The sequence below is a fragment of the Sus scrofa genome, chromosome 14, assembly GCF_000003025.6.
Source record: "Sus scrofa isolate TJ Tabasco breed Duroc chromosome 14, Sscrofa11.1, whole genome shotgun sequence".
In the NCBI taxonomy this organism is placed as follows: Eukaryota; Metazoa; Chordata; class Mammalia; order Artiodactyla; family Suidae; genus Sus; species Sus scrofa.
The window spans coordinates 65715212-65741869 of record NC_010456.5 but is presented as its reverse complement, the minus strand read 5'-3'; the positions used below and the strand labels follow the sequence as shown (position 1 = coordinate 65741869).

The 26658-nt window shown below is 35.3% G+C and overlaps 1 protein-coding gene across 3 annotated transcripts in view; it reads left to right on the top strand.

Moving 5' to 3' along the window:
* The window catches only part of RTKN2 (rhotekin 2), a 174668-nt gene that overhangs the window by 119516 nt on the left and 28494 nt on the right, over positions 1-26658 (top strand). For all 3 annotated transcript variants that reach the window (XM_021073058.1, XM_021073059.1, XM_021073060.1), the window contains 4 exons: positions 482-535; positions 1819-1936; positions 4786-4980; positions 16231-16325. In XM_021073058.1, the coding sequence (XP_020928717.1) occupies positions 482-535; positions 1819-1936; positions 4786-4980; positions 16231-16325 (462 nt within the window). The remainder of the gene's footprint in view (positions 1-481; positions 536-1818; positions 1937-4785; positions 4981-16230; positions 16326-26658) is intronic.

Genomic DNA, 26658 nt, shown 5'->3' with positions numbered 1-26658 from the left:
GCACGATCTGAGCCATGTCTGTCACAATGGGAACACCTAAAGTTTTCATAGTGGATAAAAGTTCTAAGGTTCTTTCTACCTCTGTGATTCTATGATTTTGAAGTGTATTTAACTACATTTGCTGCTGCTGCATACCCAACATAAAAATTCAACACTGAGTTCCTCATAATTCACCTATTTCAAAAACAAATCACAAAATGAAAAAGTTTCAGCATAAGCTTATTACAGATCTTAATAACTTAGTTTCTTAAGTAATGGTAGGTTTTTTTTAAGTATATTATTTAAGTGAGTATTACGGATTTTATATTCCCAGTCTAAGCTGTTTTTAAGAGAAAATGTCACTGTGTTAGAAAATTTAAATAATAAATAAATATTAGCTTTAATGGTCAGAATCCATTATGGAATTCATAGGTTTATTTCACTCTTAGCAATGAAATTTGCCAAAATTATTATTGTCATTTCTTTTTCCCTGCTTTTATAGATATTCGTATACCACTAATGTGGAAAGACTCTGATCACTTCAGCAATAAAGAACGTATGTATAATTTTTAATTGTAATAGAAATGTTTTCTTTTGTATATTGTAAATATTTGATTATTGGGAGAAAAAGTTGCTTCCACGCTGAAATAAATTGATGTTATTTGCCATAATAAGTAGCATCTTGTTGATAGGAACCAGTACAGGATAATGAGTAACAGGTAATAGGGAAGGAAAATGTGGAATAAAAGGAAATGTTGAAGGAGTAAATGTAAAGGCAACATTATTTGACCAGAATTCTTGGAGAGCTTTTTTCTGCCTTGTTTTGTTTACCTCAGATTATTTAACAAGATGTAAGAGGGAAAGATTTTTTAGCTCCATCTGATTTTTTTTTCCCCTTTAGCATTTTATGGCTTTATTTGGTCTTAAAAAAATCCATGCATTGCTTAAGTCATGAAAATTAACCTCATGTGATTTCTAGCTGTACAGCAGAAAAGATGTAACAATCCTTTATCTTTCTTGTCTGCTGTGATAGCTTTGTTCTTCATACTTTAAAAACTGAATCAGATTGAGCATAATTAGTTTTATATGAAGAATCCAAAATCAAGTTAGTATATTTGTTATTCAATTAGAAAATATAGTTTACTTTACAAAAGAATGCATGTGGGAATTAAGTACATCTTTCTGGTTACTATGCAGAATTAAGTTTTTTTGAAGAGCTACTTTTTCTCAGTAATAAGGATTTAGTCCTTTAATTACCTAATACTTTTTAAAAAAATCATCAAATTAAAAGGCCCAGCAGCTATGGTTTTTGTGTTCATGTCTACTTTTTATTGTTTTTGTGGTTTCCTCCCTTGCCGTTAGCTTGGTGGAAAATGTTTTGCTGTTACTGGGCCTGCTCTTAACCTCTTACAATAGAAAACTTATTTTTCTTAAATATATGTGGAAACCAAAATGACAAGGGTAATAGTATATATAGAATAATAAAGTTGCAATTAATTAAAGCTTAAAGAATTTTCTAGGAGTAAAATTTATGAGTTGGGTGCTTGCTTTAGGCTGCTGAGCAGCCTATATTTTTAACTTTATTTTTTGATACTCTCTAGTTTAATTGTTGTATTCTGGTTGGGTAAGATATTAACATAGGCTGACAAAATAGTCTCTATAAAAAGTTAAAGAATCACAATGTACAGTGTATGAAAATAAGACTCTATTAGCAAATATTTAGGATTTAAAATTTTTGTTAATATTTAATTAATTTTTTAAAATTTTCAAGTAGATTGTAACATAGTGTAAGCAGGACATCACATGGATCATTGCCTTAATGCTATTTTTCTTCTCTAGGATCACAGCGCTATGCCATTTTTTGTTTATTCAAAATGGGAGCTGAAGTTTTTGATTCTGACATGGTGATTGTAGATAAAACAATCACAGATATATGTTTTGAAAATGTAACTGTGTTGTAAGTATTTTTTAATCTTCATTGAATGAAAATAATCTAAAATTCTACTTTTTTTCAAAGAAAGACAGAACTCTTAGATTATTTTTGAAGCAATAAAATCTTTAAATGTTTAAATTGACCTTGAACATTGCATTATTCAAAAGAAGCCCATTTCTGCATTTAAAATTTTCCGGTGTAAAATAAAATGGAAATCATGTAAAATTAGTGGTAAAGCTATGAATACAATGAAATTTCATTATGACATTATTTTATAGAGAGTGTATTTGAGCATAAAACAGGTCCTTATATCTCATATAGAGTATTTAGTTTCAGAAATACTAAAATAGTATAACAACTCTATAAGGTAGTCCTGAAATAATGTACTGTAGAAAAAGCACTTTAGTAAAATTTCAAGATGTTCTTTTTCTTATGGTGTTCTTCTTTCATGTACTCCAAAACAATAAAAAATTGGGTGATCCTCAGGGCTGTTTTTATTGCCCTTGCTCTTTTACAGGCTCATTTTATTGTGGTCATAATACAGAACCAGAAAGAACTCCTCAGGTAGCCATAGAAATCATTTTTAACTAACATAAGTTTTTCCTGGCCTTTTTTTCTATTGGCCTAAATCAGTGTGTGATTGTATTTCTTACAAGGTTTCAAAGACAGTGTCTTTTTATCTAAATATTAAGAGCCACCTAACTATTAAAATAAAATATATGATTTTTTCCATCTTTAGCTGTGGAGTTATACACTTGAGATTGAAAGTACTAGTTTTGCCACTCATCTAGCATTAAAAAAACCATTGCAAACTGTGTTTTGTGGCTTCTGTCCAGTATCCCATAAGGAATTGCACAGCACAGAAAAATAAAATGCATTGTTCTGAATTATTAGCAGTGGTGCAGGCCATAAGTCTGTTTAATCAAAGGAATTTTTTTAGGACCCCCCCAAATACTGCCAAATGCTTACATAATTGAGACTAAAAATTAATGTTATTTTTCTAAATATGTTTATTTCCTGTATCAGCTATTACTAATGCATTTTTTTTTTTGTCAAAATTGTCTTTTCTTCACATCACTTCAATAGTTTTTTTCTACCACAAAGACAAAAATCTTTTTTATTTTTTCACAGAACAATGTTAAGTTACTTGGACAACTCGTAGTTTATAATTTTTTAAAATTCTGTAAATATTTTAAATTGTTCTAAAAATAACTGCTCACAAATGTTCTAAATGTTGTTTTAAAATGTGCTTTTTATTATGATTGTTTTTAATAAGTATTCAATATTTATGAATATCTGGTTTTTCTCTAAATATTGACATTTGTTAGTCATTAGCAGGAATACTGAATGTTTTAAAGTTGCCAGATAATAAACTATAAAAATATTTGAAAGTTATTCCTTGGATTTATTCAAACTATAGATTGACTATTTATTTATTTATTTATTTATTGCCTTTTTGCCATTTCTAGGGCCGCTCCCGCGGCATATGGAGGTTCCCAGGTTAGGGGTCATATCGGAGCTGTAGCCGCCAGCCTAAGCCAGAGCCACAGCAACGCGGGGTCCGAGCTGCGTCTGCAACCTACACTACAGCTCACAGCAATGCCAGATGCTTAACCCACTGAGCAAAGGCAGGGATTGAACCCGCAACCTCATGGTTCTTAGTCGGATTCGTTAACCACTGTGCCACGACAGGAACTCCTTGATTGGCTATTTAAATCTTAAAAGGTGTGTGCTGCATTTTTAAAATCTTTGAGGCTGATGGATCTTCCTCAGCAGGCAACATCTACTGCTAATGGACCTCCTTTGCAATTTTAAGGGTATTTTATTGCTAGTAACACCACAGTCCTTTATAGTGAAAGTTGTCATTATGTCTGAGAAGGAGCAAAGCCAATTGTGGCATTGCAGATCTTCTGCATATTGGTTTAATAAATGCATATTGAGTATCTTTTATGCTAGATTAAGCATACAGAGATTACAAAGAACACTTACCCTCAAGGAGTTCATTCATGCCTTGAAGTATATTTCTTTATTTTTGTTTTTTTGTTTGTTTTCTCCTGTATAACCAAATAGTGAAATAAAGTTATTAGGTACAAAAAGTGGGCAGGCAGGAAGGGCACAGTGGTGAGTGGCCTATAAGTGACTCTTTATGAAAAAGACATGAAAACCAAAGGTTTAAACAGAAGAATCTTTTGTTTCTTTTAATTTTCTTTCCTTGTTTTCAAGTTTTTAGAGTAATAGTCATTTCAGGAAATCACACATACAATGTAAATACCTTCAAAGTAGCTATATTAAAAGAATGCAAAGGAGAAATAGCATTGGCAATGAAATAACCAGGGCATTTTTTTCTTTTTCATTAAGTTGTTTGCCTGTACATATTGATTAAGTTAAGACTGCTGCACTTAAGAAGCTGGTAGTTCTGGAAGTTGCAGTGACTCAGGTCATTTAGATACTAAATAATCATAGGGAGATTCTGTCTCATTAATACATATTAACATAGGAGTTCCTGTTGTGGCTCAGTGGTTAACGAATCTGACTAGGAACCATGAGGTTGCGGGTTCGATCCCTGGCCTTGCTCAGTGGGTTAAGTATCCGGCGTTGCCGTGAGCTGTGGTGTAGGTTGCAGATGTGGCTCGGATCCTGCGTTGCTGTGGCTCTGGTGTAGACCGGCGGCTGCAGTTCTGATTGGACCCCTAGCCTGGGAACCTCCATATGCTGCGGGAGCGGCCCTAGAAAAGGCAAAAAGACAAATATATATATACATAAACCTGTTGTAGATGCTGATTTTAAATATTATGAAAACATCAGAAGATGTTATCATAATTTTATTTTCTAGTGAGTTAAATTTCTAACATTATAAATATCCTTGTTTTTAGTAATGAAGCAGGGCCAGACTTTCAGATAAAGGTGGAAGTATATAGTTGCTGTACAGAAGAATCTACTATAACAAACACACCAAAAAAACTAGCTAAGAAACTGAAGACATCTATAAGTAAAGCTACAGGGAAGAAAATAAATTCAGTGCTTCAAGAAGATCATGAAACTTGTTTGTCCTTCAGTTCTACTATTTCGTAAGTTTTCTAATACAATATTTATAGTGATAGAGTATAATTATGTATTTGTGACATTTTATTTTATTTTATTTTATTTTTTTGTCTTTTTGGTATTTCTTTGGGCCGCTCCCACGGCATATGGAGGTTCCCAGGCTAGGGGTTGAATCGGAGCTGTAGCCCCCGGCCTACGCCAGAGCCACAGCAACGCAGGATCTGAGCCGCATCTGCAACCTACACCACAGCTCACGGCAATGCCGGATCGTTAACCCACTGAGCAAGGGCAGGGACCGAACCCGCAACCTCATGGTTCCTAGTCGGATTCGTTAACCACTGCGCCACGACGGGAACTCCCTATTTGTGATGTTTTAAAGTATTGTAAGTGGAGTATATGTTTACATTTTAAATGGAAAAAAATGTCCTGAAACAGAAAAAAAACTTGGTTGTCTGACATTTACTCAGCTGAGGTATCCTTAATACCTTCCTTTGAAAGTAGAAAATTGAGTGTCAGTGTGTTTTTAGTGATTTGAAATTCTAGTTTCTAGCAGAAGATGAAATGTTTTCCTTGAAAAGGGACATCTATATGTCAAAGGATTGCTACATATCATTCTACTAATTGGATTTCTACATATGTGTCATGCTTTAGTCTTAACAGATTTTGTAAAATATTTTATCTCTATAACAAAGCCACATTACCATTATTACACCTAATACAATAAAAAATAAATCCTTAATATCATCTGATATTCAGTCTGTGTTCAAATTGCCCCAATTCTGAAGAAGTTCTCTTGTGATTTGTACAAATCAGGATCCAAATGACGTCTACAACATTGCCTTTAAGTGAGTCTTTTAAGTTTCTTTTCACCTCTAACAATTTCCCTCCCACTCTGTTCCTTGCCATTATTTATTGAGGAGGCTAGATCTTGTAGAATTTCCCATGTTTTGAAATTTATTTGATTACATCTCTATGGTCTTTTTGATATCTTTTTGTGTCCCCTGTGTTTCCTACAAGTTGTAGTTAGATCTAGAGGACTGATTAGTCTCAGGTTCTCTTTTAGGGCAATAGTACTTCATATTGGTTATGTGTACTCCCATGTATCCCCATTAGGGGATCTTGTCTCACTTCTAGTCATATTAAAGCTGATCAGTGGGCAGAACACTGTAAACCAGCTATAATAAAAAAAAATCATTATTAAAAAAATCTATACATTTATGTGTAACTGGGTCACCATGCTGTACAGTAGAAAATTGACAGAACATTGAAAACCAGCTATAATGAAAAAAATTAAAGTCATTTTATATATATATATATAAAGTTGATCAGTGGGTTCAGGTGTTGTTAACTTGATCCATCCATTATAGAGATCCCTATCAATCATTTAAAAATCTAATGATTTTAGCAGCAATTGCTGATCATTCATTATTTCATTAGAGTTTATGATTTGGTGACTATTTCTCGTGCATTTGTTTGTTTATTTTTTAAGGCTGTACCTGTGGCTTGGGCCAGGGATTCAATCTGAGCCATAGCTGTGACCTATACAGCAGCTGCAGCAATGCTGGATCCTTAACCTGCTGCACCATAGCGGGAACTCCTGTCCTGCATTTATTTTTAAACCTGGAATTCTCTCAAAGAAGAGAACTCTCTGGATATAAATAAAAAAAAAAAAAAATTCAGTGGAGGAAAAAAATACTTGGTTCTTTTATTTACCCACCTTTAGAATAGTAAGTTGTTATCTTAGCAACTATGGAGATGATCAATGTTTTGTTTTATTTGAACTCTTAAGTTTTTATATATTTGTGTTTCAATCTGTTATAGTTATTATCCTCTTTGAAGCCAAAATGTTCCATCTTTGATCAATGGGAAACCTTTAAGCGACTCTGCATCCTTTTAACAACCTAATCTCTGATAGCTTCTTTGCTTTCTGACTGAGAAACATCCCACATTCTTCTGCCAACTTGGAAGCACCGTCTCTTTAAGGAGCTCTGGTTTCTTTCAGATATTTTCTTTAAACATTGTATTTGTTACTTTACAAGTAGCTTTATCTTTATATTTCTTGGGAAAACTGTTGTATAGGCTGCATTCCTAGAACTTCTTTGCGTGTCTTTGTAGAGTTGACTCTTCAGCATGTCACTACTTTAACTGTAATTACAGACAGCAAAATATTTTAGGTGTAAATCCTGGAAATGTCAATCACCAAAACTTAACTAAATAACTCTTTTCATGCCAGATATGTTACATGTGAAAAATGCCTTGGGACTCTAACATTGTGGCTTTCAATTTATTTTGATTGAGACCCACACTAAGAAATACATTTTATGTCATGACTGAATGCACAGCAGCATAAGCAGACAGATTTTATGAAGCAATACTTAGCCCTTGCTATTTATGATATAGCTACTAGACTTTATTTTACTTTTAGTTTTTTTTAATACCTCTTATGAATCATTAAATTGATTTCATGATTCTTGAATGGGTTCCATCCACCAAAAAAGTCATAGAAGATGTAAGTCTTTCCTAATCAAAAGGGAGGCAGAGAGGGATCCTTTAATTTTCTTCCTTTAGAATTAAGGTCAATTTAGTTTGGGGTTAGTATACAAACAATTATTACATTTAGAATGGACAGGAGCTCCCATCGTGGCTCAGTGGTTAGTAAACCCGACTAGCATACATGAGGATGCAGGTTTGATCCTTGGCCTCCCTCAGTGGGTTAAGGATCCGGCATTGCCTTGAGCTGTGGTGTACGTTGCAGACGTGGCTTGAATCCCATGTTGCTGTGGCTGTGGTGTAGGCCGGTGGCTACAGCTCTGACTGGACCCCTAGCCTGGGAACCTCCATATGCTGCGGGTATGGCCATGAAAAGGCCAAAAAAAAAAAAAAAAGACAAGCAATGAGGTCATGCTGTACAGCACAGGGAACTATATATCTAATCACTTGTGATAGAACACAATAAAAGATAAGATGAAAACAAGAATGTATATATATGTATAAGTGAGTCCCTGCTATACAGAAGAAATTGACAGAATACTATGAATCAATTATAATAAAAATAAAAAGAAATAACAGAAAAAGAATTAAGGTTGTCTTAAAATTTTTCCAGCTTAAGATTATGTCAACTATTTGCTGGGAAATGCTTTAATTCAGCTATAAGGTAGTGGAAGTATATCTTTGCCATGGTTAAATGAAAAATTATGTTTCAGTTTTGAAACACAGATTTTAGAACTCAAAGAAACCTTGGAGATAATCACAAAGTTCAGTACTTTTAAATGTTTTTAAGCAGCAAAATTTTGATTTAAAGAAAAAAAAAAAGTAGTGTCCTGGACAAGTTATATTATTTCCTGGGCCTCACTTTTTTTATATGAAAGGTAATCATTTATTTTTAGAAGACTCTTTCAGAGACATTTTAGGATTTTAGACACCTTTGTAAAATGTAAAAACAATCACTGGGCTTTTCTCAAACAGTTTAAAACTTCATTATTTGTCAAGGAATACTTAATTTTTTATCCTGTCATTTATTATTTGTGTGAACTTGGACAGGTTAATTTACTTTCTGGGTTTTTATTTTTCCCTCTGTAAAGGGAATAATAATAATAATGTCATAATATCTAACTCCTTAGGATCATTATGAGATCCAAAAAGATAATTCATGCTGGATCCTTAACCCACTGAGTGTGGCCAGGGATTGAACCCACATCCTCATGAATACTAGTTGGGTTCCTAACTTGCTGAGCCACAACCCACGTGTGGCCCTAAAAAGAAAAAAAAAAAAAAAATCATGAACTTGGTATGTAGTAAATAAATAAGCATTTACTAAATGTAGCTCTTACCATTATTGTTACTATTTTTACTGTTCCAAGACCAGTGCTTTTTCTGAAATTTTTTTTAAATTCATGCTGAAACATTGCAATTTAGAAACTCTTATAGATTGTAAAATAGAGACAGATATTTTAAAATTTAAAACAAATGTTTGTAATTTCATAGAAGGTAATCTAAGTGGAGATGTTAGTACTTGTGTTTCATCCATACTTCTCTTCAAAGCTTAGAGGTGTTTTTGAGACTAACATTATTGCTATTAAGTTCTTTCTAATAGAGGCTGACATATTTGTCTTGAAGTGTACATTCTCCTATTCAAATTAATCATACTCTTTGGTTTTAATCTAAATACAGATTTTCTTTATTGGCATTTCCCATGAAACTTGCATGCCATTTGCTTATTTATACCATTATCATTGGTGAAAAGATAGTATAAAACCTTTTACAACATTTCACCAAATTATATTCTTCTAATACCAGCATTCTTTTGAGTTTCTGGTGTGAATGCCAAGTACTTGGTTAATTTCATAGCCCAGGACTTCTCTTATCTGATACTTCCTTAACTGACCACTTGATAGGAATTTGAGAATAGCATTTGTAATCAGAATGCATGACAATCAATTTTGTTTCTTGAAAAGTAATCTAGTTCAATGAGAATATTCCTAATATAGCTTTTAATTTTTAACCAAAAGGGGCAAAATATCTCTTCTTCAGATTTTTTGGCATGTGACCAGTATGGCATGTGACCAAATATAGCTGTTCTTCCTGACAAAAGACTACCATTTAAACTAGTCATTTATTTTTTTTGTAACATTTTTGGAACCCCTGCTCCATCAAGTGTTACAGCAATTTGCCTATTTGTTAAAAAAATGTAGCTGATTAAACTTTTGGGAACTCAATATTAGGGTTGGCTAAAAGGATTGAGGGTAATGTTTTAGTAAGAAAATGTTATCCTGACAAGAATGTTTTAAAAGTGAGATCATTGTTGATTTTGGAAGCATTGACATTGTAATTAGTCATGGTTTAAAAATGAAGTAACTTGAAATATCATAAAGTATTGTTTGATCTGAAAGAAGACAGTGAACATTTTTGGTAATTTTTAGCATGATCCCTGGTGTGATTCATTTGTTCATTTTATTTGTGGAATTTAGTTTACTGAAATTCTTTTAACTAGATTTTCCCAGTGCTTCTAATAACTGAATTAACTATTTTATGCTCCATGAGAACCATTTAGTATACTACACTTCATTTTATAAAAATATACATAATTTTAAAGTTTATCTTGTGAAAACTAGTAAAATTGAGATGATTATTTACTGGACAAAAAGTTATGTTAACTTAAAAAAATAAGGCACTACATTACATTTTAAATGAGATCGAAGTTGCAAAACAAATACCGTTTTCCAGAATAAGTGGTTTATTTGTTGTGAGGAAAATCATCTTAACAGTAGTGTGGAAGATGATGCAGTGTTCAAACATAACAAGGGAATTACTTAGCTATTGGGTATAATTTTATTTATTCATTCATGTGATTATCCTAGAAATGATTATTCAGCAGTTATATCATGTGGTACATTGGATTTAAAAGTTAATTAGTCATGTTTCCTGCACTTAAAATTCTTGTAGTAGTAAAATATAGTCACTTTGTATCTGAAGTACCTTAATTCATCTATTTCTTAGTGAAGTATAAAGGTAGTACATATTTTACAGTAGAATTCTGTTTCCAGTATACTACTTGCTAGCTATAGACAAGTCAATTATATTCTCTTAACTTCAGTTTCATAATTTGGAAATACAGACCAAAATATCTGCCCTGCCTATCTCAAGTAGTTATTGTGAACCTTTAAAGATAGTGCTTGTCAAAGTGCCTTAAACTGCATGTAGGTAGACGTTGTGTTATAATGCTTTGCATTTCTCTGATTTTTAGGGTAGGTTTTTTTCCTACCACTACTTAACAAATTCTGGTACATTTTATCTTTTCATTACAAAAGTAACATAAACTTGAGAAATAAAATCTAGAAGAGAAAATAATTTATTCATAGTTCACTCTAAAATATTTTTTTATAATTTTGAACTGATGTTTTTCCTCCAGGTTTTAAAATACCTAGCTTTGGGAGATAGTCATATTACATGATTTGTATATAGATTTTTTTTTCTTGAGTTATTATAGAATCTTCATGTGATCATTTTAATGACCCCCATTATCTAGCAACTGGCTCTATCATAGTTTAACTATTCTCAGGGGAGCTTATCAATAACTTTTTTTGTATTGTTATCCTAAGATGTGTCTTTTGGGAGTTCCCGTTGTGGCACAGCAGAAACAAATCCAATTAGGAACCATGAGAATGCGGGTTCGATCCGTGCCCTTGCTGAGTGGGGGTTAAGGATCAGGCTTCGCCGTGAGCTGTGGTGTAGGTTGCAGATGCGGCTTGGATCCCAGTGTTCCTGTGGCTGTGGTGTAGGCCGGCAGCTGTAGCTCCAATTTGACCCCTAGCCTAAGAACCTCCATGTGCTGTGGGTGCGGCCCTAAAAAACAAAAAAATAAAAATAAATGAGATATGTATTTTATTGGAAATAGAAGCAAATATCTTACATGTTTACCTGAAAGTAGTTGAGGATAAGATGTCTTAGTCACGATTATTTTCTTTTTTTTCTTTTTTTAGGGCCGCACCTGTGGCATATAGAAGTTCCTGGGCCATGGGTTGAATTGGAGTTGCAGCTGCTGGCCTACACCACAGGCATAGCAACACAGATCTGAGCCACGTCTGTGACCTACACCACAGCTCATGGCAATGCCTGATCCTTAACCCACTGAGCGAGGCCAGGGATTGAACCCACATCATCATGGATACTAACCATGATGTTCGTAACTCAGTTCGTAACCCACTGAGACACAATGGAAACTCCTCACAATTACTTATTAAGGCCTGAGAAAAAGATTAAATATATACTTGGGTCATCACGTAATGTTAGCTTGTACTGCTATGCAGTTGCCACATCTCCAGTGCACTCAGTACAAATGCACAGCATATAACATAGCTACTTCCTGTGCACGCTAAAGCAGTATTCCTTATTCTTCTGTGTGTGAAATGATGCTGTTCCTGAAGTGAAGATTTTTAGTGGTCAGTGAGAATAAATTACATCACTCCTAAAAATAGAACACAGAAGTATCTTCATTCTCTCTTTCCTACTCCCTGCCTCTCACCATGTCATGTTTTTTCTTCTTTCTTTCTTTCTTTCTTTCTTTCTTTCTTCCTTCCTTCCTTCCTTCCTTCCTTCCTTCCTTCCTTCCTTCCTTCCTTCCTTCCTTCCTTTGTTTCTTTCTTTTCATGCCTGTACCCATGGCCTATGAAATTTCCCGGGCTAGGGGTTGAATTGGAGCTGCAGCTGCCAGCCTACACCACAGCCACAGCAAGCCAGATTTGAGCCACATCTGTGACCTACACTGCAGCTTGCAGCTTGTGGCAATACCAGGTCCTTTAACTGACTGAGCAAGGCCAGGGATCAAACCCACATCGTCATGAGTACTAGTCGGGTTCTTAATCCGCTGAGCCACAATGGGAACTCCAAGATATTTTTCTTAATGGATTTAAAATACAAGTAGACTGTCCATCTAATATCTTGACCTCTAACTTTTCTGACCTCTAAGTTTTCTGACTTCCTTGCCTCCAGTGATCTTGTGTCATGCCTGTTTAACCATGCACCGCACAGCTGTACCCTAGATCTTGTCATTACTACTAATAATGAGGGCTGTAGTACCCCCTCTAAAGCCTCTGTGGTAGGTATCCTGCTCTATATACCATCTTCCTCATTTCCAGCATGCTTCATTCAGTACTCTGACTCCACCTTAGCTTCAGCTCCATGATTTACTATTGTATTCTTTCCTGGCATTTCTCTCCTTTTGTCATTCTTAACCTTGGAAAGACTTGAACCTTGGTTAAATTCTACCATTAGCTCCTTTGCATCTGCACTTGTGGGAGTCTACGTGAGGAAGCTCAAGAGGAGCAGTCATACTGACTGGTCTCACTTTAGAGTGATTGTTAATCTTAAGTGAGTTCCAGTATTAGCAGCCCTACTAAGTGTTCATAGCCTTTCACTTTAGCTCTTTCACTTTAATCAGGTATTTTACATCATGTTGCTCTCTTAATGATGAAACCTCTGGTACCCAGTCCTCTCCACTCCTTTTTATTCAAAGCTGGTGACTTGGTTTCAGGTATCAATTATACTGCTGAATTAATCAGAAGAAAATTTGCTTATCCTCCATCAATAAATCTATCAGCTTACCCACATCTATATTTTTATTTGCTGCTTTTGTTCCTTATGAACTGCCTTTGCTCCATCTAAGGCCACCTACCTGTGCACTAAATCCCATGTTCTCAGCTCCTAAGTAGGCTCCTTATGCTTTATCATCAGTTTTTCTTCTACCACATCATTTCCAAAACATAACCATGCTGAAATACCTCTCATTTCTCCTGCCCCATTTCACACTATCCTTCACAGAAAAGTTTTTTATATCCTCTATCTCTACTTCCTGTCCTCCCATTCTCTCTTGGACCATTTCAGTCAGATTTCATCACGTTACTTCCATCCCATCCTTCAGAAACTGCTCTTGTCAAGGTCAGCAGTGATCTGCATGTTGCTAAACACCAAGGTCATTTATCAGTATTTCTGTTCCTGGACCTTTCAGCATTATTCTACACGATTGATCACTCTCCTTGAAACAGTTTTTAAGCTTGGCTTCCACTTTTGTGGTTTCTTTTCTGCTTCAGTGATTGTTCCTTGCCCATCTCCTTTGTTCATTGTTTTTCTTTTAATCTAAAATGATGGAGTGCTCCAGATGCATATAGGCAGTCCTCTCATTTTATTTGTCTAACCATCATTAAATTTCATGTATATTCTAGTAACTCCAAAATTTAATTCTCCAATGCTTTTGTCTCTCCTCACTCCAGATTCATATATCCACCTGCTTACTGCACAACCCAATCTCAGACTTAATCTGTTCAAAACTAAATTCTTACTTCCTTTATCCATTCTTCTCTCAGTCAGCCTCATTGCAGTTAATAACAATTCTCTTTTCTAGTTGCTTGGGCCAAAAACCTTAGAGTTGTCCTTGACTCTTTCTTTTACATCCCATGTCCATGTTGGGTCAACCTAGAAAATATTGGGAATCTTACCACTTTTCACCGTCCTATCAGCTGCCACTCAGTTTTAGGCCCACATCAGCTCTTGACTGGTCAGGTGCAGTAGGTTTCTACTTGGTCTCTCCATTTTCACTCTTGGCCTCTGCCACATCGCAGCCAGAGAGATCATTTGAAAACATAAGTCAGATCATAGTATATGCCTTTGCTTAAAACTTAGCACTTGCTTCCCATCTCACTGAGAGTAAAATCCAGGGTCCTTATCATGCCACACAGGGAATGCCCTACTGCAGTGCGCAGTGTCTGCCCCTACTTAACTTTAGACCTCTTATCTCCCTCTCCCTCACTGTCCTCCAGCAACATTGGCCACCTTGTAGGTTTTCAGCTACACCTATCATCACTCTTGCATCACTTATCCACTTATTGTCAATAATCTGTTCCTGAAAATAACACATTTTGCACTAAAATGCTAATAGGGAGTCTATATCCCATTGTTTTAAGTGGAAAAAATTGTAATGTAGTTGCATAAAACCTATGTACCAGTGACAAGTTATCATGTTGAGATAATGCTTCACATATCATGCCCTGATCACCAAGCAACTAATATGATTGGTAATAGGCAGTTTTGGGAGTTCCCGTCGTGGTGCAGCAGAAACAAATCTGACTAGGAACCATGAGGTTGCAGGTTTGACCCCTGGCATTGCTCAGTTCATTAGGGATCTGGCGTTGCCATGAGCTGTGGTGTAGGTTGCAGACGTGACTCGGATCTGGCCTTGCTGTGGCGTAAGCTGGCAGCTGTAGCTCCGATTAGACCCCTAGCCTGGGAACCTCCATATGCTGTGGGTACAGCCCTAAAAAGACCAAAAAAAAAAACAAAAAACAAAAAAACCAGTTTTGTATGTAGTAATATTTGCTCTTCTATTATAATTGCTGTTCTCAATTGGTTTTATTCTTTCTCTACAGTTTTGTTTATTATTTCCTCACCTTATGCAGGGCACTTGTGTAAGATTAGGGAAAGATAGGAGCTACTTATGAAAGGCACTGTAGAAACTTGTTCAGGATAAGTGAAAATAGCCAAGAATGGCCCACACTGCATAAGAGCCTAGTGCCTCTTAGCTCTAGTAGCAGTAGAGATTTGGTTTTTTTTGTTTTTTGTTTTTTGTTTTTTTTTTTGTCTTTTTGTCTTTTTGTTGTTGTTGTTGCTATTTCTTGGGCCGCTCCCGCGGCATATGGAGGTTCCCAGGCTAGGGGTCGAATCGGAGCTGTAGCCACTGGCCTACGCCAGAGCCACAGCAACGCGGGATCCGAGCCGCGTCTGCAACCTACACCACAGCTCACGGCAACGCCGGATTGTTAACCCACTGAGCAAGGGCAGGGACCTAACCCGCAACATCATGGTTCCTAGTCGGATTCGTTAACCACTGCGGCACGACGGGAACTCCGAGATTTGTTGATACTTAGTTAACTTTCCCAGGAGTCTACATGGGAGTCTGCATTAAACCCATTATATTTAGAATGTAACTTGAAATTTTACCTGTGCATTGTTTTGATAAGATTTTTTGTTGTTGTTGAGTTTTGTAGACATGCATTTTTCTTGCAAATACAAAAAGCATTAAATAGTGAGAGATATTTCTGATCTTTGATGGTTGTATATTAAAAACCAAGGTAAACTATCATGCAGTAAGCCTTAAACTTACACAGTAATGTATGGCAATTATTTCTCAATAAAACAAAAAAAAAACCCAAACCGAGAGGCATTCTCCAAAGAAACAGCCTTCTATGGGGTATGCCATTATTTATTAAAGAAGTGCATGCATGCACATGTGCTTCCTGTATACGTATTTTTGTAAAAGGGATTTTATTAAATATTTAGTAAGAGACAAAGAAGGTTTATGAAACATATCTCCTGGCCCAATTAATAAAAATTCTTATTAGACTTCACATGGTAATTTTATTTCTAACTTTTTGAAGAATGACCACACTGTGGTTATACCATTTTACATTTCCATCAGCATTGCACAGTGGTTCCAATTTGTCCATATTCTGGCCAACACTTTTAATTTTTTTCTTTTTAATAATAGCCATTCTAATGGGTGATGTCTCATTGTGGTTTTGAGTTGTGTTTTCCTAATGATTAATGATCTTGACCATCTCTTCATGTTTTTATTGGCTATTTGTATATTTTCTTTAGAGAGATGTCTACTCAAGACCTTTGCCCATTTTTTAATCAGGTTGTTTATTTTGTTGTTATTGAGCATCTCTAAATTATGTAGTAGAAAATATACTAAAATACTTAAAACCTGTCTTTTTTCTCACTATTAGTTGTGCAAAGTACAGTTTGCTAGCTCATACTACCCTGAGCTTGGAAAGTGCAGAGGATAGCTTCAAGACCCATAATCTATCTATTAATGGAAATGGTAAGTACACTTTATATTTTTCTTCTCATATATGTTACATCAATATATATGTGGTGACAGTAACAATTTCCAATTTTTTGTTTTTGGCTGCACCTGCGGCATATGAAAGTTCCCCAGCCAGGGACTGAATCCAAGCCACAGCTGCATCCTATGCCACAGTTGTGGCAGAGCCAAATTCTTTAACTCAGTGCTCTGGACTGGGGATCAAATCCACACCTCCACAGCTACTCAAGCTGTTGCAGTTGGATCCTTAACCCACTACATCACAGCAGGAACTCCAATAATTTCTAATTTTAATATGTTTGCCTACCTTATTGGCCTAAATAAGGTAGGCATGAGTGATTCTGTGGATTCTCTCAAATTTGTCCGTCCTTTTTCCCCCACGGAGAAAAGTTTTTCTTTCTACACTTTTCTAGATATTTATTCCTGAGGATTGTTTGGTAAGAACAGAAAGTTTTGCATATTTTGAATCCTTGTCTTTGGCTTGAAATTGGTGACTTTAACACTCTTCTGGTTGTCAGTCAAAGACCTACCTTATTTTCAAATTTGAAACTGAGGAAGCCAACTTTTCTTGTGGTAGGAAGCAATAGTTATAAGAGAAGGTAGTACTAAATTAATTTTAAACCTTTTTCCTCTGGATGTTATTGGTAGTTACAGTTTATTAAAAAGAACTATATAGCAAGCTGAAGAAGGAAGGTAAGTGATTAGGAAGATTTGTAAAATTTAGCATGAGCACTCTCCACTCTCCCAGATTATTGTTACCTATGATGAAAAATACAGAATAGTATAGTGTTGGGAAGGTAATTTAGAAATGTGATTTGGATTATTTATTCTTTTTCATTTTTTGAAGTAGAATATTTAAAATTATGTACTACCTTCCTTATACTTTCTGTTGTGTTAATAGATGCCTCTGTACATTTTTTAAGTTTCACATTAAAGAATTGCATTAATTACAGAGAAAGTTCACAAAATGTAAATGTACATTTTAACAAAAAATTATGAGTTGAATATATGCATGGTCACCTTCATGTCAAGAAATAAAATATTGCCAACACTGCTTTCACTCAGTTACTCCAATATAAATATGTCCCAGCTTTTATGGTATTCACTTCCTTGTGTTTCTTCAAGGTTTTACCACCTGTGTGTGCTTCCCTAAATAATATAATTTAGTTTTTACTGGTTTGAACTTTATGTGGATGGAATCATATGATGTCTTCTTAGTGACTTGCTTTTTGTTCATCATCTATTACGTATGCATTTCATTGCTTATGGTATTTCATTGTATGATTATAATAACTATATACTTATTCTTTTTTTTTTTTTTTTTTTGTCTTTTTGCCTTTTCTAGGGCAGCTCCCATGGCATATGGAGGTTCCCAGGCTAGGGGTCGAATCGGAGCTGTAGCCGGCGGCCTGCGCCAGACCCACAGCAACGCGGGATCCGGGCCGCGTCTGCAACCTACACCACAGCTCACAGCAACGCTGGATCGTTAACCCACTGAGCAAGGGCAGGGACCTAACCCGCAACCTCATGGTTCCTAGTTGGATTCGTTAACCACTGCGCCACGACGGGAACTCCTATTCAGTTATTTTTAACAGTTATAGAGTTTTCCAAGTTTACTGTTTCTTGAGCCAATTTTAATAAGTTATATTTTTATACTTATATATATATTTGATCTAAAATTTGAGGTTTAGGAATTCCCTTATGGCTCAGCAGGTTAAAGATCTGGTGTTGTTACTACTGTGGTTTTGGTTACTGCAGTGGTGCAGCTTTGATCCCCGGTCTGGGTCTGGGAACTTTCATAAGTCGCAGTGCAGCCAAAAAAATTTTTAGAGGGGGAGGGAGTGGGATGGGCCAGGATTTTGGTGTTAATAGATCCAAACGATTACATTTAGAATGGATAGACAATGAGGTCCTACTGTACAGCACAGAGAACTATATCCAATCTCTTAGGATAGACCATGGTGGAAGATAATATAAGAAAGGGAATGTGTATATATATGTATGTATGACTGTGTCACTTTACTATATAGCAGAAATTGGCACAACATTGTAAATCAACAATACTTAATAAAAAATACATTTTTAAAAAAAGAATCATCAAAGGGAGAAGGGGTGAGTGAACAGATGGAGCAGAGGGGATATTTAGGGCCATCCGTGTGATACTATAATGGTGGGTACATGTCTGTACATTTGTCAAAACCCATAGAATGTACACCACAAAGAGTGAACCCTAATGTAAATTACGGACTTTAGTTAATATAATAGTAATACATCAGTGTTGATTTATCAGTTGTAAAAAGTGTGTCACACTAATGTCAGATAATAATAAGGAAAACTGGATTGGGGGGAGCATATGAAAACTCTTATTTTCTGTGCAGTCTTTCTGTAAACCAACAACTGTTCTAAAAAGAAAAAGTTGATTACATTTTTTTTTCGAAGGGAAAAAAATTGTTTTAGGTTTATAAGCATTAACACTTTCACGATAGTTGTATTAAATTTCTTTATCATCTGTAGCAATGTCCCTCCTCTCCATTCCTAATACTAGCTTTTTGTATGTACTTTCCCTGTTTTTTCTTTAATTATTGTTATTATTAGTCTTGCAGTAGGTTTGTCAGCTTTATATTCAGGGCTGTATTCTATGTATACTAATTATTTGTTAGAAATAATTATTGTGGGAATTCCCGTCGTGGCTCAGTGGTTAATGAATCCGACTAGTAACCATGAGGTTGCGGGTTCAGTCCCTGGCCTTGCTCAGTGGGTTAAGAATCTAGCGTTGCCATGAGCTGTGGTCGCAAACTTGGCTCCCACATTGCTGTGGCTCTGGTGTAGACTGGTGGCTACAACTCCGATTGGACGCCTAGCCTCGGAACCTCCATATGCTGTGGGTTCAGCCCTGGAAAAGGCAAAAAAAAGACCAGAAAAAAAAAATTACTGTGGTCTCCGTATTCAGTGTTACTCTGAGAGGTGTGATAAAATCTGCTATGATTGTGGATTTTTCTAGTTCTCATAATTATGTCTACTTTTGCTTTATATAATTTAAGCCTTTACTGTTTTAGGCACATGATTTTTAAATTGTATATTTTCTTTCATTGTTTTACCTCAAACTGTACTTATTTTTATGTTGTAGATATGCTTCCAAACAGGATTATATATTGAATTTTAATTTTTATCCAATTTGACAATCTTTGTGTTTTTTCAATTGGAGTATTTAGTTATTTTGCATTTAATATCAAATAGTTTATAACCCACATTATATGATAAATATTTGGGTTAAACCTACCATAATATTTTGTGTTTTCTATTTGTCTTATTTATTTCATAGTGTTTTTTCTGTTCTTTCTTGCCTCTTTAAGGATTGATAGTTTTATCATTTCACTTTTTCAGTGTTCAAATGAAAGTTATAATTGTTTTTTCATCTTTTAGAAATTACCTCCAGAAATTTTATTAATCATACTTAAGCCTAGAATTAAATGATAATTTATTTATTTTTTTTAGACACTGTAAGGACTTTAGAGTGGTTAAATTCCATTTCTCTGACCTTATGTGCTGTTGCTGTAAATCTGTTTGGTTTTTAAATTTCACAAGATATTTTATACATTTAATATTTATTTAGATTTACCTACATGTTTCCACATACTGCTTGTGTCTTATACCTTACATCTGGGATCATTTTCCTTCTGTTTGAAGTATAATCCTTAATTTCTTTTAGTGTGTTCTGCTAGTATCATACTTCCTCATTCTTTGTGTTTATCTGAGGAGGACTTTGTTTAACTTAATTCTTGAAAGATATTTGTTACATGATGTAGGAGTTTGGCAGTTTAATATTTTTCTTTTTGAATATTAAAGATATAAATTCCATTACCTCTGGCTTCTTGTACTGGCTGTTGAAAATCATTTGTCAGTGTGTCATTTCTATGAAGATAACTTTTAATTTCCTCTTTGTCTTTGGTTTTCTGAAGCTTCACTATACCATAGGTGTAGAATTTAATTTTATTTATTCTGCTTTTGGAAATCATTGAACTTCTTTATTTATTTGTTTATTTATTTATTTTGTCTTTTTATCTTTTCTAGGGCCGCTCCCTCGGCATATGGAGGTTCCCAGGCTAGGGGTCTAAACGGAGCTATAGCCACCGGCCTACGCCAGATCCATGGTTCCTAGTCGGATTCACTAACCACTGAGCCACAACAGGAACTCCGGAAATCGCTGAACTTCTTTAAATTGACTGATGTCTTTCATTAAAATCTCTCTTGTCTATTCAGACAGCCTCTGATCCATTCTCTTGCCTTTCTCCCTCCAGCATTCCTATTAAACCTGTTAGTCTTTTTTATTGTATAGTCAATGTTTTTTACCCTCTATGACATACCTCTCTTTTTGTCTGTCTTTGCTGCTTTTCAGGATTTTTTTAATGCACTGTGTTCTGTTCTCTTTATTCTCTCTGCAGCTCTGTCTGATATGCTCTTAAACCTATATACCAGTTTCTTCATTTCACTTACTGTATTTCTCAGTTCTAGAAGTTCTATTTAACTTTTTCAAATCTGCTCTGCCACTTTGTAGTCACTGTATACATTGTTAAAATTATTTTTAGGCATTTATTAAAAGAGTAAGCATAGCTGTTTTATAGCTTATGGCTAATAATTCAGACATATAAAGTCTTTCTGAGTCAGTTTATTTTTTTTTCAACTGGCTCTCACTCATGAGGTCTCAATTCCTTGCACTTCTAGTTATCTTCATGTGCTTGTCATTATAATTCTAAGTTTACATATGGGAATAAGTTAATGCATGGTGTCTCTGTTTGCTTCTAGTAGGCACCTGGGGGAGGGGAGAAACAATCAGTCTGGGCTCATTTTTTATTCAAAGACCAAGTCTGAGTTTCTCTGGGCACCTCCATCTCTATCTCCAGGCAATGGGAATCCTGGGCAGTAAGGTTTATTTACCTTTGTTTCACCATTACCCTGTTGATGATTCCTGTGAGATAAAGCTTAATATGAGGAGAATTTCCTATTAATCTGCATGCACTGCTTCCCTTATCTTTCAGGATCATTAAATCATAAATTCAGATTTGCTCAAATTAGCAAATGCTCTCAGGACAAGCACAGTTTCTGTGCTCATTAAACTCACTGGTTCTCATTTATTCCATTTGTACTGATAGTTTCTTGTAGTTTTGTTACTTGTTTGTTGCTCTGGGGAAATGTTTTTAAATATATTTGGCTCAGCATTTTCAGTAGTTTGCAGTGGGATGATTGGTCTGAACAATCTAATCAAGCCTTCTTCTATCACCTAAAACTTGAAGTCTGCAATAGTATTAACATTATCAAGTTTATCAGAAAACTTGACAAATTTGTTGTCATTCCATTTCTGTCAGTTCTATAGAATTATCGACATTATATTATATATTGAGTGCCTGTTATGTGCCAGACATTGTTCTATGAAATATTTATTCAACTTTAAAAAAGAAGGAAATTCTGCAATATGTGATAACATGAGTGAAACTTGAAGACCTTATGTGAAGTGAATAGTGGGTCACAGAAGGACAAATACTACCTGATTCCACTTATATGAGGGATCTAAAATAGACAAACTATTAGAAGCAGAGAGTAGAGCGACAGTTACTAGGGGAGGAGGAGGAGAAAGGCTGAGATGTTAATCAGCAGGTATAAAGTTTCAGTTATGCAAGATGAATAAGTTCTAGAGATCTGCTGTACAACATACAACTTGTATTAACAATACTATATCATACACTTAAAAATATGTTAAGAAAGTAGATCTCCTGGGAGTTCTCTTGTGGTGCAGCAGGTTAAGGATGTGGCATCATTGCTGCTGTGGCACAGATTTGATCCCTGGCCAGAGAACTTCTGCATGCTGCATGACCAAAAAGAAAAAAAGAAAGTAGATCTCCTATTTTGTGTTCTTACACCACAATGAAAGTAAATAAATGAAGACTGTTCAACCAGTTTTTATTCTTAGTCTCTGTGAGGTGTAAGTTTAATGGAGCATTACAGTGATGTGATTAATAGTGGGAACTATGGGGCCCATCAGCCTTGGATTCATATTGTAGTTCTACCACTGGCTATCTCTGACCTTCACAAGTTCCTCATTTTATTTTCATTTACTTTTTTTTTTTTTTTTTGTCTTTTTGGGGCCGCACCCATGGCATATGGAGATTCCCAGGCTAGGGGTCAAATTGGAGCTGTAGCTGCCTGCCTACACCACAGCCACAGCAACATCAACAAGATCCGAGCTGCATCTGCAACCTACACCACAGCTCAGGGCAACTCTGGATCTTTAACCCACTGAGCAAGGCGAGGGATCGAACCTGCATCGTCATGGATGTTGGTTGGGTTCATTAATTGCTGAGCCATGACAAGAACTCCTGTTTTCATTTACATTTTAGAGATGAGTACAATACAGCTTAGAGAATGTACCATGTCAGATCGTGTAGCTAGCATCTGGTGGCAGCAGACTCTGAATAATCCAGGATAGGCTATGCTCTTTCCACTGTTTGTTCTGGGTTAGGCATGATTACTGATAAAGTACCTAAAGACTCAGTACTATCAATGTGTGAATAGTGGAACTGATGATGAAAGGTCCCATCTTCACCCAAGTCATCTGAAAGGTTGTAGAAAGGAATAAAATTCACAAAGGAAGCATCGATTTTAGCAGTGACTCCTCAGCTGCCTTCAGTGTTCTATAAAATATTACTAGATTCTCCTTTAATAAAATGCTCATGAGCAAATAAGCATGGGAACTGTATGGTGTATTTTCTTCTTAGAGAGACACAGTAAAGGCTAACATAATAAAGACTGTGAAAAGACCTATGCTTAAAACAGTAACACGCTAAAACTGTTGGTGTTGTACATTCCACAGAAAAAATTTTAACTGTATGCCTAACTCTTTGATGTACTAGGTATATTCCTAGAAATGTATGTAAATTAAAATCTTGTAAATCAATTATATTTTGAAAAAAAAGAAATCTTTAAAATAAAATTTTTTACAGAAAAAAGCCACCCTTTAATTCATTCATTAATGTAAATCTATGATAATAGGGTTTTCCTAAATAAAATTGCGTTTTTACCAGATAACTATAAAATCAAGAGAAAATAAAAGATTTTTGAAATTTATAACAACTTTATTACTCTTGCTTGTTGAAAGAAAGTCAAAATGATACTAAAGGCTTTTGTTTTCAAGAAATTTTTATACTTTTTATAAAACACTTTGTGGAGATTGACTAGCATGGAACTGAGATGTTATCTGGATTCTTTTGCTTGCCTGTGTTTTGTTTTTGTTGTTGCTGTTGTTTTTAAACTTCATTTTGTTCCCCATCTGAAACTACAGATGAATTAGATAGCATTTTTAAGTAATGAAAAGTCAAATGGCTCTTTCACTTCCTGTTTCATCTTGTCCTAATATTGCCCTTGGTTAGAAAAGAAGAATTAAGTATTTTGATTAAATGTGTTGCGCAAGAACTGAAAGACAGCATTGAAAAATGGAAAGAATATGGCTTGGGGATTGAGAGTGCCCTGGATATGAAATTATGAGAAGCATCTGTTACATACCAGACACAGTGATAAATGTCATGTACTCATCTTATTTGATTTCACAACAACCCTAGTACTTAATAGGTAGTATTTTTAAAAATGAGAAATTGATACTGAGGCAGGTAAGTGACCAGCCTAGATGCTGTATTTCTTGTTAAAGTAAAAGAAGTGGCTGTGAGTCTGTTTTATTCTTCACTGGTCCTGAGCTGTAAAGAAACCTGGGTTCGAAGTAACAGGTGATTGCCTGGTATGTGGCATGTGATCTGTAGAGCAAAGAATTTTACGTTCAGTATCCCTTTTCTTTTTTTTTATTTTATTTTTTTTATTTTTTTTTTTATTTTCCCACTGTACAGCAAGGGGGTCAGGTTATCCTTACATGTATACATTACAATTACAGTTTTCCCCCACCCTTTCTTCTGTTGCAACATGAGTATCTAGACATAGTAAAGACCGCTATCAGGAAGGAATTTTTTCCTTTTTTTTTTTTTTTTTTTTTTTTTTTTTTTTTTGGCCACACCAATAGCATGTGGAAGTTCCCAGGCCAGGGATGGAATTGCGCCACAGCAGCAACCTGAGCCACTGCAGTGACAACACCGGATCCTTAACCTGCTGTGCTTTAAGAGACCTCCAAAATTATTTTTCTTGGCATGCCATGAAATCTAAACTTACTTTACTGGGGAAGCACACTGTTACATGTGGCATTTAAGTTCCAGATACGTTATTGATAGTACAAACTTTATGAACTGGTCTGAAAAACTAATCATTTATGATTCTTTTTCTTTAGGATGTGCATGCTAACTTAAAAACAACTAGTTCACAGATATTTAAAACATAAGGCATTCGTAAACCTGGGATTGCTATGTAAAGACATTTGCTCTAAAGCTTTAAATTCATAAATCACAAGGTTGATTTCAGATATATTACTCAGATGCATGCTTTTATAGAATTTTTATTTCATTTCCTGCCTATTTTAGGAAGGGAGAATCTCATTTATTTATTTATGTCTGCATTTTTTAATCATTGCCTATATTGTATTTATAAACTTAGTTCTCTCAAGTCAAACCCTTTATTTCTAAAGATAGTGGCTTTAACAGGTAATAATAAAAAATAATTGAATAGTCCCAGACAATTTTTTGTGTGTTATTCTTTAGTAGAATGTTGAGAAGGTAGTTGATTAAAGCTTTTCATTTAGGCTGGTCTTTTTCATCTAACTGATGCACCAAACCTTGGCTATATTGCACGTACATATTAAATAATTGTATTTTTACTAAAAATGTTTTTTTATTTTCTGGACTAAGACTTTTTGGTCAATAATAGCAAGAGACAGGGCCTAGTCATTTAATAGGCACTTATTAACAAGGGTGCAGTGAAAGCTTTAAAAATCTTTTTTGTATCGTCCATGGTGAACAAAAGACTGTTTTTTTTTTATTTATGCCTTGATACACAGAATAAATTATGCAGTGTTTTCCTTCCATATGTTTATAAAGACTGTACCTACCTGCACAGCACATTAAAAGAATATCTTAATATTTTGAAATAACTTTTTAAAACAACTGGAAACCTACAGGATAGTTGAAAGTTGAATGTCAGGATCTTTTTCCCCAAAAATTATATGAGAGCAAGCAGCTTGCCTGATGCTCCATTACCTCTAAATATGTTAATACTTATTTCCTGCTGAAAGATACCTGGCTGCATTACTACAACTATCCAAGTCAGGAAATGAATATTAATGCATTACTATTATGACTGTCAATACAGACTCCATTCAAATGTTGCTCCAATAATGTCCTTTATGGCAAAAGGATCCAGTGCAGATACATGCATTGCATTTAATCACCATGCTTCTTTAGTTTCTTTTAGTCTGGACTCATTCTTCAGGTTTTCCTTGGCTTTCATAACCTTGACTTTTTTTTTTTTTTTTCCTGTCTTTTGTCTTTTCAGGGCCTCACCTGTGGCACATGGAGGTTCCCAGGCCAGGGGTCCAATCTGAGCTACAGCCGCCAGCCTACACCACAAGCGCAGCAAAGCGGGGTCTGATCCGCGTCTGTGACCCACACCACAACTCACAGCAACGCCAGATCCCTAATCCACTGAACGAAGCCAGTGATTGAACCTGCATCCTGTGGATGCTAGTCAGATTTGGTTCTGCTGAGCCACAACAGAAACTCCAACCTTGACATTTTTAAACATCATGGTTATTTTGTAGAAACTCCTTCAGTTTGGGTTTGTCTGATATTTTCTTGGGCTAAGACTTAGGAGGTGCATCTTTGGCAGAAATAGCACAGAAGTGATGCCGTGTTCTCACTGCATTCTATCAGGTGGCAGATAATTTTGACTTATCCCATTACTAATGATGATCACTTGATTAGGGTGGTGTCTGCCAGATTTCTCCTCTCCACTGTAAAGTTACTCTTTTGTAATTAACACATATTTTGTGTGTGTGAAGGGAGAATACTTTGAAAGTATGTTGTTAGACTTTGAATTTATTGATTTATTTATATTAACATGGACTCGTGTTTTATAGTTTTATTCAGTGCATCATAATCTGTTAATATCTGTTTATTTTGAGTTTCAAATTGATTTCATTTTGGCCAACAGGAGCACATTCAAGATGGCTTGTCTTTTTACACATCCTTCTCATTCATGGAGAACTTCCTTGCTTTATGGCATAACAACTATTTCAGGCTCATCATGTACATTCCCTGCCGCAGTCCTGGAACCAGCCATTTCTTCAAGGAAGGCTGGTTCTTTTTAATGGAAATAATATTAGAAGACATGATCTGGGTTTTAGGTA